The following is a 14,656-nucleotide window of genomic DNA, read 5'->3' as shown; positions in this document are numbered from 1 at the left end:
ATTCTACGGGAAAAAACATGACAGAAATGTATATAACGTTTTTTTGTCAGACGTCAATTTGTTAGTGTAAAATGGCTATAAACAATTGCAAGTCTGTCAGGTAACTGTGTATACGCCAAATCCCAAGCAAAATCTATTGCCGATAGCGCCAAACTAACTATGCCAATCGTAGCTAAATCGAAAAAAAAAATACCCCTGTTTTTTCTTTTGCCGTTTTCAATTGTTTATAAAAAATTATTTAAACAAATTATCAAAAAGTTATTATTTTCAAAAAACTGATAGCGGCAATCGATTCTACGGGAAAAAACATGAAAGAAATGTATATAACGTTTTTTTGTCAAATGTCAATTTGTTTAAGAAAATAGGACAGAAAGCTTTGAATTTGGATGAAGCTTCATACTATAGAAATTTGAATGTATTATAGAAAATCGCTATTTTACAGTTATTTGTTTTTGGAACAAATTGACATTTGACAAAAAAACGTTATATACATTTCTTTCATGTTTTTTCCCGTAGAATCAATTGCTGCTATCAGTTTTTTAAAAATAATACCTTTTTGATAATTTGTTTAAATAATTACTTATAAACAATTGCAAACGGCAAAAGAAAAAACAGGGGTATTTTTTTTTTCGATTTAGCTACGATTGGCATAGTTAGTTTGGCGCTATTGGCAATAGATTTTGCTTGGGATTTGGCTTATACACATGTACCTGACAGACTTGCAATTGTTTATAGCCGTTTTACACTAACAAATTGACGTCTGACAAAAAAACGTTATATACTTTGTAACAGGCTGTCATTTAGTCGGAAATCACCTGAAAGTACCCGTACTCTAACTATATGAAGCCTTGTTATCTATGCGCTCGATGCGCATTAACCTACCTTGCCTAGGAGTGCGCCTGCGCAGAGTCTCTTCAAAGTTCCGAGTTGGGTTCTCCCAACTCGCCACTTGGTGGCGCTGTCGCTGCTTGTTGGTAGCGCTCGTGCGGCCGCTATAGGAACCTAAATTGAGGATTCCCGCCTAACGTCTCGCACACTTCGTGCTGCGTTACCGGCGAATTCGAATGCCAACGTAAACAATGCGAGGCGCGACCTTCGGGCAAGGGAATAACAAAATAACGACTAATGAACTCGTTTAAACGAAACAAAGGGTGATTTATTTACTCCAATAAATTACACGGAGGGTATGCCGAGAGTCTCACGCACGCACGCGTGAATGGCAACACACGCTTTTTGAGAGAGAGAGAGATAAAACCGCGATGCCGCGAACTACCTGCTCGCACGCAAAACAATACACTCTTCGCGCTCGCTGCGCGGATCCGCACGCAAAATCAACAACAATTAATACGGGGAGAAAGAAGGTGCACCTACCGCAACGACGGCGTGGATACGGTGGCCAACCGTATCCAAATAGCACGTAGATCTTAACTGCCCCGCTACTCTGCCTCTAACGCGGTTGCTGCTGTTGTTGTTGCCGCTGCTGTTGCTGCTGTTATTGCTGTCGCTGCTGCCGATGCTGCTGTCGCAGTTATCGCTGCTGCTCCCGCTGCTGCTGCTAACGCACCCACGCACTCGCTCGCGATGTCACCAGGGAAAACCAAAAAAACAACAACGAACGGCACGGAGAATACGGAGGTTAGGCGCACGGATCGACTGAGTAGCACAGTCATACTGGCGCTCGGAGCCTCCCCTCCCGGTCGTTGCCCCTTACGCGCTCTCTCTCTCTCGCGAACCGAACGCGGCTCACCTCGCTTAACCGCTAATTCCATCGCGCGAGTCAAACGATTTTCGGTAATCGTTGCAACTTTTCTGTCATGTTTTTTTCCGTAGAATCGATTGCCGTTATCAGTTTTTTGAAAATAATAACTTTTTGATAATTTGTTTAAATAATTTTTTATAAACAATTGAAAATGGCAAAAGAAAAAACACGGGTATTTTTTTTTCGATTTAGCTACGATTGGCATAGTTAGTTTGGCGCTATCTTTCCCAGGTTTGGCATGGGCCTTAATGGGTTAAATTAAGGTAGCCGACAAGTGATCGTCTGGCTACTTAATAATTCGCGCGGCTACATATCACTGCGAGAGAGAGAACAACCGAAAGACAGAGATGACCTAACCTTTGTATTCTCTTCGATGATCTCTGGGAGACGAGGGTGGCAACTGCAGGGCAGGCCGATTGTCCATCTATTAGCCCATTTTTAGGTAGTGTGTGACAAAACGCTAATTGCAGTCTCTTTCTCTCTCTCTTTTTCTAGTTCTCTCTGTCTCTCTCTCTTTCTTCAACTACAGCGTCTTCTTACGTTTTCCTTCTGCAACGATTTGTGTCGCTCTCTTTAGGCTATCTCAGCCGGGTCTGGTAATTTATGGCAACTGAAAAAGAGGTACAGTATCAAGCGTATAGAAAAAGTGAGCTCAATATTGACCATTGAGCCTTGCTGAAGGCAAAGGGGAAAGGCAGAGAGACCAACAAGAAACAGGCAACTGCCTATTTTCGTCACAAATAAAAAATTCATACAATCTTACTCAATTTATGTAAGCCGTTTATAAATGAAAATAGTATCCGTACCGTTATAAGATTGATTTTACTACATTCAAAAATTTTTTTTAAATAAATAAAACGCAATTGAAATACATAGTGAGATAAGTAAGAATTAGCGATGATTCAAATAGAGATTTGATAAAAGTAGTACAGTAAGTAATAAAGCAACTATTTACGCAATATTTGGTTTGCAAGATTTGTTATAGTGATATTTAAATAAGATTGATACAAAAATAGTGTATTTGAAAGAATAGTAATAATAGAAAAAAATAAAAAATATAATATAATTATAATTTTTGTTATAGTAAAAAAGCTTTCGAGTAACTTTTTACTTTGTCAAAAGTTTTTTTTTAGATTTCACTTGTTTCAATGTAATCCAAAATAATAATAAAATACGAATTAAAAAAATTCAGTTAGTCACCATATGCAAATCATTCACATAGAATAGTTGTTAAATTACATAAGTAGTTTTTTTATTTTTTTATTTGAAGACTTTTGAATGGATAATAATTTTTCTTTATAGATATATTATAGGTTATTGTCTTTTTTGAGGGGCATCAGTTTGTTATAAAAATATTATATAATTATCTTTCTACCCTTTCGCCCATGCCTTTTTAACGATTTTCGAATTAGAAACATGAAACCAGTTAGTGTCTTCGCATAGTTTAATATTAATTGAAAGAACTGAATAATGTGGAAACTCAAGCTGAAAGCCGGCTAACAAGCTCCATACTTATCAAGTACTTGATCCAGCATGCGCAATAGAAAGTGTTGAATAAATTTTTAGACGGATATTATTCATTTTTCATTTAAAAATCACATATAGTAGAAATAAACACATTCGATTCACAGAAACTGACATACCTTGATACCTTGCACCTTTTGTTGAAAACTTTATCTTATTTGAGGGAACTATTTTAAGTAATTTGTACGCATAATTTGAAATGAAAACAATAAATAATAATTTTAGTCTGGGTGCAATCCACAGTTCTCATTCCACTATTTCCCTTAAATCTAGAACTTTGGTAATTTTCGATTTCGGTCTTTCAAGAACAGTTATTCATATGGATCACTGTAAATTAGATATTGCACCTTAAAATGACATTGTATTTGGTAAAATATTATACTGTATTCAATTTGTTAAAGTTGAAATGAGAAAAATTCATTAGTAACATAAATTTAAATGAAAATAGAAAACAATCAACGCATACGAATGAAACAGAAAAAAAACTTCAAATGCAAAATTGAATTAACTAGACGTAATGTCAGTGTTCGAATTCAAAATTAAACAACTACAAATTACTCAAGTCTATTGATAAAGATTTTTTCGGATTTCGTTCTTAATTTGATTTCGGTATCTTTCTTAATTTCATTCTTAATTTGGTTTCGATCGTAAAATTTCCAGCTCTTTTCAAATCCAATAAGGGTTCTCATTAAAAACAACTTTGACTTTCAAATGACCTAGAAATCGAAGCTTAATATTAACACTGAAATGACATGTAGATGATCCCACTGTCCTAAACAACTTTCGTCTAAAAATTTTTTTTATCACGTCAACTTTTCGAGATATTCAGATTCGTCATTCAAAATAGGATACCTTGTATAGATATTATATATACACACATACGTAGTTCTTGAAGTCACAATAATAAAACGTAATCGTAAAAAGTAATCGTACCACCAAATACTATTTTATAAGTGATTATATATATATATATATATATATGTGTGTGTGTGTGTGTGTGTGTGTGTGTGTGTGTGTGTGTGTGTGTGTGTGTGTGTGTGTGTGTGTGTGTGTGTGTGTGTGTGTGTGTGTGATAATAGTTTTTGAGTGGAGAAACAGTGTCAGAAATTAATATTTTCAATGTATAATGTAAAATTTTAAGTTCCATTTTAATGATTATTTGTATTTTTCAGATCTCCTATCGATGAAGGCAATGATAAATCAATAGTTATTGATGAAGACCTAACTATATGCGATGGCTTAGCTATTGATTGGATTTACAATCACGTATACTGGAGCGATGTAGGAAAAAAAACTATTTCGCTAACTGATTTTGATGGTAACATGAAAAAAACTCTGGTTACTGAGTACATTGAGGAACCTCGAGCTTTAGCACTTAATCCATTAGACGGTTGGATGTTTTGGAGCGACTGGGGTGAAACTGCTCGAATAGAAAGATCTGGAATGGATGGTTCTCACAGATCAGTAAGTTATTTTTTTATATTGTAGAGTTTCATGAAAAAAAACATAGAAACTATTTTTATTCTGATATCCTCCGGGATACAATTATAGGATAAGGAAATATAATGAATGAATGAAAGATAAGTAATGGAAAGAGAGATAACTATGACTTCATAATTATGGGATAAGAAAATGTAATGAATGAATGAATGAATGAATGATGAATAATGGAAAGAGACAGAACTTTAGATTTTACTGAATTCCTTAATTTTTTACATCGCAAAGTGAAGCTATTAAAAAAATTTCATATAGCCAACAATTATTTTTACTGTGTAAAAGTTGTCTCTATTCTAATAAAACTTTCTTCTCGTAAGATCTTTGTAAGTGATTACATATTGCTCATTTTTCCAAATACTTCCTGCTTTTAGACATTACGCATAATTTAGAATTTTGAAAAATCTATGTGTTTATTTCGTATGTCAATTATACAACGATCTTAACTTGTCGAGAGATTTGGTCGCGTGCAACGATGTAAACAAATACTTGATTACGTCTACTGAACACAATAGAGAGAAAGAGAGAGAGAGAGAGAGAGAGAGAGAGAGAGAAAGAATCAAAATAAATACCGTTTTTTCTCCGTGAACTACATAAATGAATTTATAGCATTCATTCCGTTCTATGATTTAACTAAATAAATAAGTCTTCAATCTTTTATTCATCTTAATAATTAAAATAAAATGAAAATTTATATCACACTTCTAATGTACACGACTTATCCAATATTCTGCCGTCGAGCACTCGCTAACGTCCACGCGCCGTGCCGAACTGAGCGTGTGTGCACACTCATAGTTGTTTGTATGTTTTGAAGTCCAACGCAAGGACTGGCGAGGCAGAGAGGATCACAGCAGAAGAAAGAATGAGACAGCTAAGAGAGAAGAAGCGCGGCGAAGAAAGAAGAACACGGTGATAGAGAGAGAGAGAGAGGGAGAGAGAGAGACAGACAGACGGAGAAGGAACCCTAGTCACCGAGTTTCGGTAGTATCTGCTAAGTATTAACAGAGGCCGTCAAGCTAGCTGACTTCTGCGTTCTTTTTCGAATTTTTTCCACGACCTCGCCGATAAGTTCTTAAGGATACACGCCTGGTATGCGGACGGGATTCATGATGCACGCTTGAATTTCTATTACTACCGGCAGTACAACCGAGCAACCGCAACAGTAGTAGTGAGGGCAGCAGCAACAGCAACAAGGACAGCGAGAAACGGAGGACGGCGAGGCAACGAGAGGAGTCACTAGTAGTTTTGCCACCAACGACCAGGAAAACAACGGGCGAGGACGGTACCGTATTTTTTTCTTCTCTATCTCTCGTATACTCTGGGCGCTGGCTAACGGCATGTAGCGTGGTAGACCTGCCAGCTACATCATCAGCCGCGGACATTGAGCGTAGTGTATGAACGAGTATTGTGTTAGATTTAAAGCTAATTTGGACAATCGGTGGTCAGATCTTTCTCTTATCCACTTCCGCAATCACGTTTTGCTGTTCGTACGTAATTTAGACCAGCGTTTGATCATCGGAAGTATACAAATCTGTCGTTATCGAGTAAAGGCCTTAAATTTAAATCACTGTCATGTAGGTTATTGCCTGAGTCACTACTCATCCCGAATCCTGCCCCATAAATAGATAAATTAGAGAGACCACAGATCAGAGGGGCCTTAGATCAGTTCGAGCCTCAGACCAGTTATCTGAAGTGCATGAGCTATCAGATCAGCAATCTTAGATTACGCGCGAGAGCCCTAGACTCACCTCCCACCCCACCCAATCTGAAATGCGTTTAACTATTAAAATTTAATTAATATAATTAAATATAATTTATCTATATGATATAAAATATTTATATAAGTTAATTATGTTTATATCTAACATAATTCAGATTAAGCTCAGCGAAAAAAATGAGAGGAATAGTGAGGGTGTGACCCAGCAGACAGGAGTGAGCGCCCAAATAAGAAGACTGCATTTTTTCCTACTGAAGTTAAGTCTATAATTGGAAATATAAGAGTTTGAGAATATATGAGTTTGAAAATATAAGAATTTAAGAATATAAGAGTTTGAGAATATAAGAGTTTGAGGTTTAATAGAATATTAACAGTGTCGAATACAATCATTTCAATAATTTTTTTATAAATGAAAATTATAAGAATTATCATTTTATTGTGTGCTATTACATTATTGGTAAAAAAAGGATATATTGGACCAGTAAATCTGACCAGATTCAAAGAAAGTCATTACCCACAAAACGAACTTAATAATATTTCGGACCAATTTATATTTACCATATTAATAGGAAGTGAGTACCATTTTTTTTATGTCATAAAAAAATAATAAACAACTCAAGGCGGAAATTATGCGTCTAAATATATATATATATATGTATTTCTCTCTATCTCTTCTTCTATTTCGCTTAACTATTTTATGTTGTAAAACTGACTCGAATAAATATTATAAATATAAATGCCTAGGAGCAATCTTATTATTGCCCTATCTGGAATTCATCAAGCAAAATGAGGTGACCCACACAACCAAGAGTAAACTCCACACGGGGTCTGCAGCCTTCGGGGAGCAAGCTCGGCGAATCTGAAAATTTTGGCTTCACGGCCACGTAACGCATCCTGCGCTCGTGCACGTCCATGGGTCGAGTTTGATCTCCGAGTGCAGTACCGCTGACTCATTCGGGGGTTCGCGACAAGCCGTCCCGGTATACATCATCGCAACATTCGTTATCATCTATTTTCTCACACTCTACATTGACGATCACACTCATACGTCTACTCCTCTCTCGCGATCGATTACAATAAATTTGTCGTAAACCGTTCGACCCTAGATTCGCTACAACTTATCCTCTAACCGCAAGCTAAAACTAATCAGTTACTCCACTGTGGATTCATTTTCATAATTGTCGTGTCGCGTGATGGTGCCCAGACCCGAGAGCAGCAGTTAATTTTTTATTACGTGTCTTCGAATTTCGACCTAAGGTTCGAAGTCGAGCAGTGTGTACACACTTCTCGTGAACGCGCATGCCTCATCTCACGCGACCCATTTCCTCCATTCTTTTGACTTTTAATGCCTAGCGATATTTTGAGTACCTATCAGCTATTTGAATTCTCCGTATTTCCTAGCTTGCGTCTTATTTAATTTAACGGGCTCATTTTACTAAACCAATACTTCCCGTTCGCGTCTCTCGCGTGGTGTCATACTCGTCGCTCTGAACTGTTCCCGAAAATAAGACCGTTTCCCTGACGTCTTTTACAATTATTTCATATATTATATATTATTTTATTTCCGTACAATATCTATGATAATTTGTATTTAATTATAATCATGATTAAATATATATATGATTTATGATTAAGTACTTTTGTGTAAAAAAAAATTACGATTATTTCTTCCCGTGTATTACACGATACGGCTGAGTGAGACGCTCATCTCTAGGCGGGCTAAAGTCACGCCAGAGACGAAAATTGTTTTTCTCGTTCACATGTTCGAGCGCATAGGAAATCGGCGGAGGTTCATTTTTCGGCGACGGTCGAGTAAACGTAATTAGACCTTTCGCTTATAAGATCGGGTGGATTTTCTTGCGGTCCCATATTTTCTGCCTACTCGGCTGAGTGGAGTTGGCAACGTGATTTTTTTTTAATATTCGAAATTAAACACAGCTTAACAAAAACTGAGTATTAATTTACATATGACATGAGCATCTGAAATTCGATGTGTGCGCTTGCAAATGTTCCTTTTTGCGAGATAGTCAGAATGTTTTTTTTTTCCTTCTTCGTTGCTTTGTGTCCGCCGCATTAAATGATTAATACTTTTATATTATATTATATTATTCTTTGTTGAAATATTCTTCGACTATTTCTATTTTTATTATCTTCATTTGATATACAATACGGTATAAATTATTAAGTATAATTGGTATCTCGTCAGTAATTATTTAAGGAATTTAGAAAAAATTTAAAATTTTTTCGGATATTATTATTATTATTTACTTTATTTTTATTGCCGACGATACATTTTTATATTGTCGTCCCAACGTTTTTTTTTTATTATCCCAAAAGGGACCCTGGGCCATAAGTTATCCGTGAAGCGCTGCCGGAGAAAGTTTAGTGAGGCTCTGTATTAAAAGAAATTAAATACGAGTGTACGTTAGCCTATAAGTGAAATGGCGATTGGAGCGGCTATTTTACAGCTACTGACTAGCATGACAGCCAGCTTTACCTTACAGAATATTGTACAGGGAATTACTGAATTCGATGGAAAAAATGTGCCGCTTAAGGATTTCATTCAAGACATTCGTAATTGAAGGGCACTGATATCGGATGGACAGGAACAGAATGGTGTTCATTTAATTATCGCTAAATTACGAGGACCCGCACGCAATTGCATTTACGGAAAATCTATCAAAGCAGTCGATGATTTGATCAAGATATTGAAAGAGCGCTTCGCACCCTGCAAGGACTTTGCGTACTATGATTCTAAAATTCATAGTTTACGCATGAAGCAAGGAGACTCGGTTGGTGATTTCCATTGGTAGAATCAACATTTTGATAAATTGCGCGCAGAATGCGCTGAAGGAAGAGCACGGGGAAAACTTCACCGAGACAATGATGACTCCGATGCGGAATTCAACTATAAAAATCTTTATAGATGGACTGCCAAAGGAAATCGGGCATCTAGTGGATATTAAGCAGCCTAAAACCCAGGAGGATGCGTATAAAGAAACACTTCGCATAGAAACAAGGAATAAATCGAGGGCAAGGCATGGCGAGCCAAACCCTAATAAACGGACGAGTTTACTACGCAGTCTTAACATAAATTTTGTACAAGATCAACAAAACGACCAAGAAGAGCAATACGGAGATGAGTGGGATGAATTATCCGCGGAAATTCAACAGTTGTTCATGCAGCGAAATAATGGACAACAATCATACATAAATAATCAGAATAACCAAGGATAACAGCAGAATCGACCTCAAGGGCAGAGGCAGTATCAGAATAGTAACTGGAAACCTCGCTATAAGAATTATCAGGAGAATAGACCGCGAGCATGGCGTTTATATAATCCTGATACGGACTCATATCACCACCCCTCCGGAAAGTGCTATGGAACAATAGCGTATGACCAGCAACAAAAGGGTGAGCTTAGACTCAATCCAAGATACCAGCAACAGAGTAATACAGATAATTTAAACTCAGGTGGGGCTCGCCCAGCAATAAATGGAGCGAGACACTGTCAGACGTGCCGCCAGAATCAGAACAAGACCCAACATCAGCAACAGAATGCGAAGACAATGTTGACGAAAATTCAAGAAGTACCGACGACCGAGAAACCAGGAGTATTTCCGGCAAAAGTGATGACAATGTTAAGGAACTTATTGAATCAGATATCGCAGTTGCCTCGAATTGGGGACTTGGCACAAGAAATCATCGAATCTATGCGTTAACAAGAGTAAGATTTCGTATACCAGAGACCAGCAAAAAATGGATCGTGTTTATGGTCGATAATGCATCAGCTGTGAACCTAATTAAGTTTAGTGCATTCATGAGGTTTGATCCTAGGGAAGATACTACCTTGAGTGGTATTACGGCACACACCGTTCAAACCATAGGTATGGCGATACTGACTATAAATGGAAAGATTGCAAAATTTCACATAGTATAGAATAATTTTCCTATCGAAGAGGACACAATGTCATCAACGATCATGAAACCTGTAAGATTATGGTTATTAACACCCATAATGAGAGGGAAGTAACGATAGAAGTGGACCCGAAGGAAATTATTCCATTTGAATATTATAAATCGGAATTCTCTAGCTATATAAATTCAGACCAGAAAGGTAGTCTTCAGGGACCAGCACAGGGTCCCTTAAGGATCCCATATTGGATCAATCCAATAAACGATGTGATTGTTGCAACTGATAAGAACAGGACACCTTAGCTCGCATGAACTCAAGAGTGTTAAACGTTTATTGAAAAGATATCCGAATGTGTTCCTACTTCCTGGAGAACCCTTACCGTGTACTAATTTAATAGAACACGAAATATACTTGGAGAATAGAGTACCAGTCAATACCAAGCTATATAGGCATTCACCCGTGCACCGGAAATTTATATAGGACCAAATCAAGAAACGTCTAAGGGAAGGAATAATCGAAGAATCTAACTCATCCTATAATTCACCGCTCTGGATTGTTCCTAAAAGCCCGGCGAGCGATAGCACACCATGATGGAGGATGGTTATTGACTTTAGGGAATTATTAGAATAAAAGACCATTGGTGATGCCTACCCTTTACCCAATATTGATGATATTCTAGATCAGTTGGCAGGTTCGATGTACCTCTCGACGTTCGATTTAATTAGTGAATTTCAACAAATTCCCTTAAGGGTTGAGGACAGAGAGAAGACGGCATTCTCGACCTTTGATGGACACTTTCATTATATCAGAATGCCAGAAGGACTAATTAATGCGCTAGCGACTTTTCAACGAATGATGAATGCGTTGTTGCGAGGACTATTAAATGTAGAAATGTTAGTGTACCTAGATGACGTGATAGTTTACGCTAAAAATTTACACGATCATGAAGTTAAGGTAGGAAAATTATTTGAAAGACTTTCTAACGCAGGGTTAGTCTTACAACCGGACAAAGTAAATTTTCTACGTTGATAAGTAAAATTCTTGAGATACATTGTTAGTACTCGAGGAGTCGAGCCAGATCCTAAATTGGTTGAAGCTGTAAAGAAATTTCCGACGCCTAAGGGAGTAAAAAGTGTTATATCTTTTCTTGGACACTCCGGATATTACAGACGCGGTAATATCCGTAATATCTCGAAATAATATATTGAAATATATATTCAAGAGCACTCAAAGATAGCCAAGCCTCTTAGTGATTTAACAAAGAAGGACCAAGTATATAACTGGGGACCGCCGCAAGAAGATGCTTTTGAAAATCTCATGCAGATGCTTTATGAGGCCCCTACTATTTTGAGAAGACCTTTGCCTTGACTACAGATGCTTCGAACTATGCAATAGGAGTGGTTTTATGAACAAAGCAGAAAGAAATTATACTACGACAGAAAAGGAGTGTGTTGCAGTTTTATATGCGATGAATTAGTTTAGACCCTATCTCTTATGCAAGAAGTTTACTCTGATTGCTAACCATGAGCCTCTGAATGTTATGCATAATCGCAAGGACCGAGAACAAAGGCTCATGAGATGAATGTTTAAGTTTACATAATACCAATACACATTTGAGTATAAGCCCGGAAAATTGAACTACAATGCAGGCGTACTGCCCAGAAACTCAATTAATTTACAGGAACATTTAGATGAAAAGGTTCAGAAAGAGAAAGAGCTGAATGAAAATATTCCAAAAATTTAGGTAATGATGTTAAGATATATAACTGAAGGAAAAAAAACGAATGAATCCACGGTAGGAAAACGGGATTCAAGTAGTAAGGGTAAGAGGGCTCATACGATCTCAGATGAACCAAGGCCAAAAGAGGGCCAATCAGGGCCAAAATGAATAAGGAAAAACTGAATTTAGATCATAGTTCTATCGCTGAAAGGACTAGAAGTAAGAAATCTGTGATAACGACAGATAAAACCTTCCAACTACCGAATGAACTTAGATCCGGCACTTATAGACTTGGATCGGAAGTCGGGAAAGGGGACAAGATGAACAAGAACAAGCCCTTACTCAAGCGACTGCAGATATTGCGAAAGACTACATCGGACGCTGCGACAGATGACTCCGGATTGAAACCTAGTGAACTGGACGAAGAAGCCTCGCCTAAAGCTACAAGGCAGGAGGAAGTAACGCTGACTGATGAATCTACTATCAAAGTTGCCATGAAAGGCGTTGATAACAACAAGTCTGCAAAAGACTCGTCTTTATATGCTGAGTGGTCGACACAAACGAGTGCAAGACATCTTAGATCGACTGGAGAGGGAAAGCATGAGTATCAGTGTTTCGGACTCGGATAGCGAGATTGGCGTGAAACGGGCGAGTTCCTCTCGGCGATCCTTATTATCCTCAACTAGAATGGAGGATAAAGATCCGAAAAACGTCTAAGACAGTACAGATGACAGAGCTCCGATAGAGGACCCGTGACGTAGTGGGCTAAGAAAAGGGACCGAAACGGAACAAGGAAAAAACGCAAGTGATGAGGTTCAGAGTGATAAATTAGAATCTACTGAGTGAACGGAGTTAGAAGTAACTGAACCTCAAACTAGTAGGAGTTCCGGAAAAGATGATGTGTTAGCAGGAAACAAAAGTGCAACTAAAAGATGTAAGGAACGAGCCCCGGCACAGGAGTTTATTGGCGAATGGAGTGTGGAGATCGGCAGAAAAAGTCGAAGCCAGTTTGCGACGGCATAAGAGTTTGGTTAATGAGACATACTGCTGGGATGACATGAGCCTTGTACGAGACAAGTGAACTATAGAAATACCTTCTCACTTCTCAGATAGGGACGAGCCCCCGCCAAAACTACAAGAGATACTATGGAACCTTGATCCATATGATGAAATAAACGATTCTGATGAAGTAATAGCGAATAGTATAACGAAGTTAGTTTTCATTAGAGCCTGCGAGATATATTCTGCAAAATAATGTAAGCAAGAGCCAACTATGCTTAACCTATCAACGAGATAATATTGTACATTTTATATCTCGAGACTTCAACGATCAAACCGCTATTCCAAAGCTATTAAGTAAAATTGGGGCTATATATCTACGCAACTTGGAAACCTTGAAACCGAAAGTCGGGCAAATCGTAACGACTAAATATAAAAACCGTAATATTTTCTCTGTTGTTATAAAGGACAAATATAATGACTCTATTACTATAGAAGCTATGAAAGTCGGACTTATAAATTTGAAAAGAATATTGATTAAGAGAAACGTAGTAAGTTTCCGGATTGCTAGATGAGGGGATTATACCGATGATCTTGGACCTGGACTATTAACAGCAATACTAATAAAAACTTTTGAAAAGAGCCCTATAAAGGTGATTATATGTTATGGGAAGACAATTCTTCCACCGCCAGAACAACGGACGAAAATAATTAAGATTCTACATGACAGCCTAGGGGGTGGTCATAAGGGTGTTAATCAGACGTATCAGAAAATTCGAGCGCGATATCATTGACCAGGATTACGAAAAGATGTATTAAAGATGTATTAAATCATGTACGGAAATGCCCAAGTTGTCTCGAGAAGAAAATTGATCGCCACAAGACTAAAGAACCGATGCAAATCACGGATACACCAATTGAGGCATTCGACAAGGTATCAAAGGACATTGTAAGGAAATTCCGGACCACTAGTTGTGGAAATTGTCATCTGCAGACCATGCAATGTAATCTGACAAAATACTTAATCATAGTACCAATAACGGATATTAGAGCAACCACTATTGCTGATGCGTTGGTTAGACATTTAATATGCCAATTTGGAGCCGGAGAGCAATATTGTCAGATCGTGGGACGATCTTTCTTTCAGAGATTGTGGAATCGTTATTACACTTGTTTAAAATTCACCATTTAACGACTTCCGGATATAGACCTCAGACTAATGGCTCTCTCGAGAGAAGACATGCGCCCTTGATCGATTTCTTACTAATATATTCGGATCGATTCGACGACTGAGACCGATTAATCCCCTTTGCCGTTTTTACATATAATACGAGTATACATAATGGAACTAATTACACCTCCTTTGAGCTAGTTTATAAACGAATCATTCGTTTCGCTATGAAAACTTAATAAATACGTACGCGATCTAGTCTTACGCTTGACAGAGCTAAAGACAGCGGTGGGTGAGAATTAAATCCGTGAAAAGGAAAAGTCTAAAGACCGATACGACAAACACGCTAGACCCT

The 14,656-nt window shown here is 37.6% G+C and overlaps 1 protein-coding gene across 1 annotated transcript in view; it reads left to right on the top strand.

Annotated features, from left to right (window-relative positions):
• Positions 1–14,656, top strand: part of LOC131668549 (low-density lipoprotein receptor-related protein 8-like) — a 438,404-nt gene that overhangs the window by 178,513 nt on the left and 245,235 nt on the right. The window contains exon 2 of the mRNA XM_058942835.1: positions 4,456–4,747. Coding sequence (XP_058798818.1) covers positions 4,456–4,747 — 292 coding nt within the window. The remainder of the gene's footprint in view (positions 1–4,455; positions 4,748–14,656) is intronic.

The sequence above is a fragment of the Phymastichus coffea genome, unplaced genomic scaffold, assembly GCF_024137745.1.
Source record: "Phymastichus coffea isolate CEN01 unplaced genomic scaffold, Cenicafe_Pcof_1.1 PCOF00079, whole genome shotgun sequence".
NCBI classification, from domain to species: Eukaryota; Metazoa; Arthropoda; class Insecta; order Hymenoptera; family Eulophidae; genus Phymastichus; species Phymastichus coffea.
This window is presented reverse-complemented; position numbering and strand designations above follow the sequence as displayed.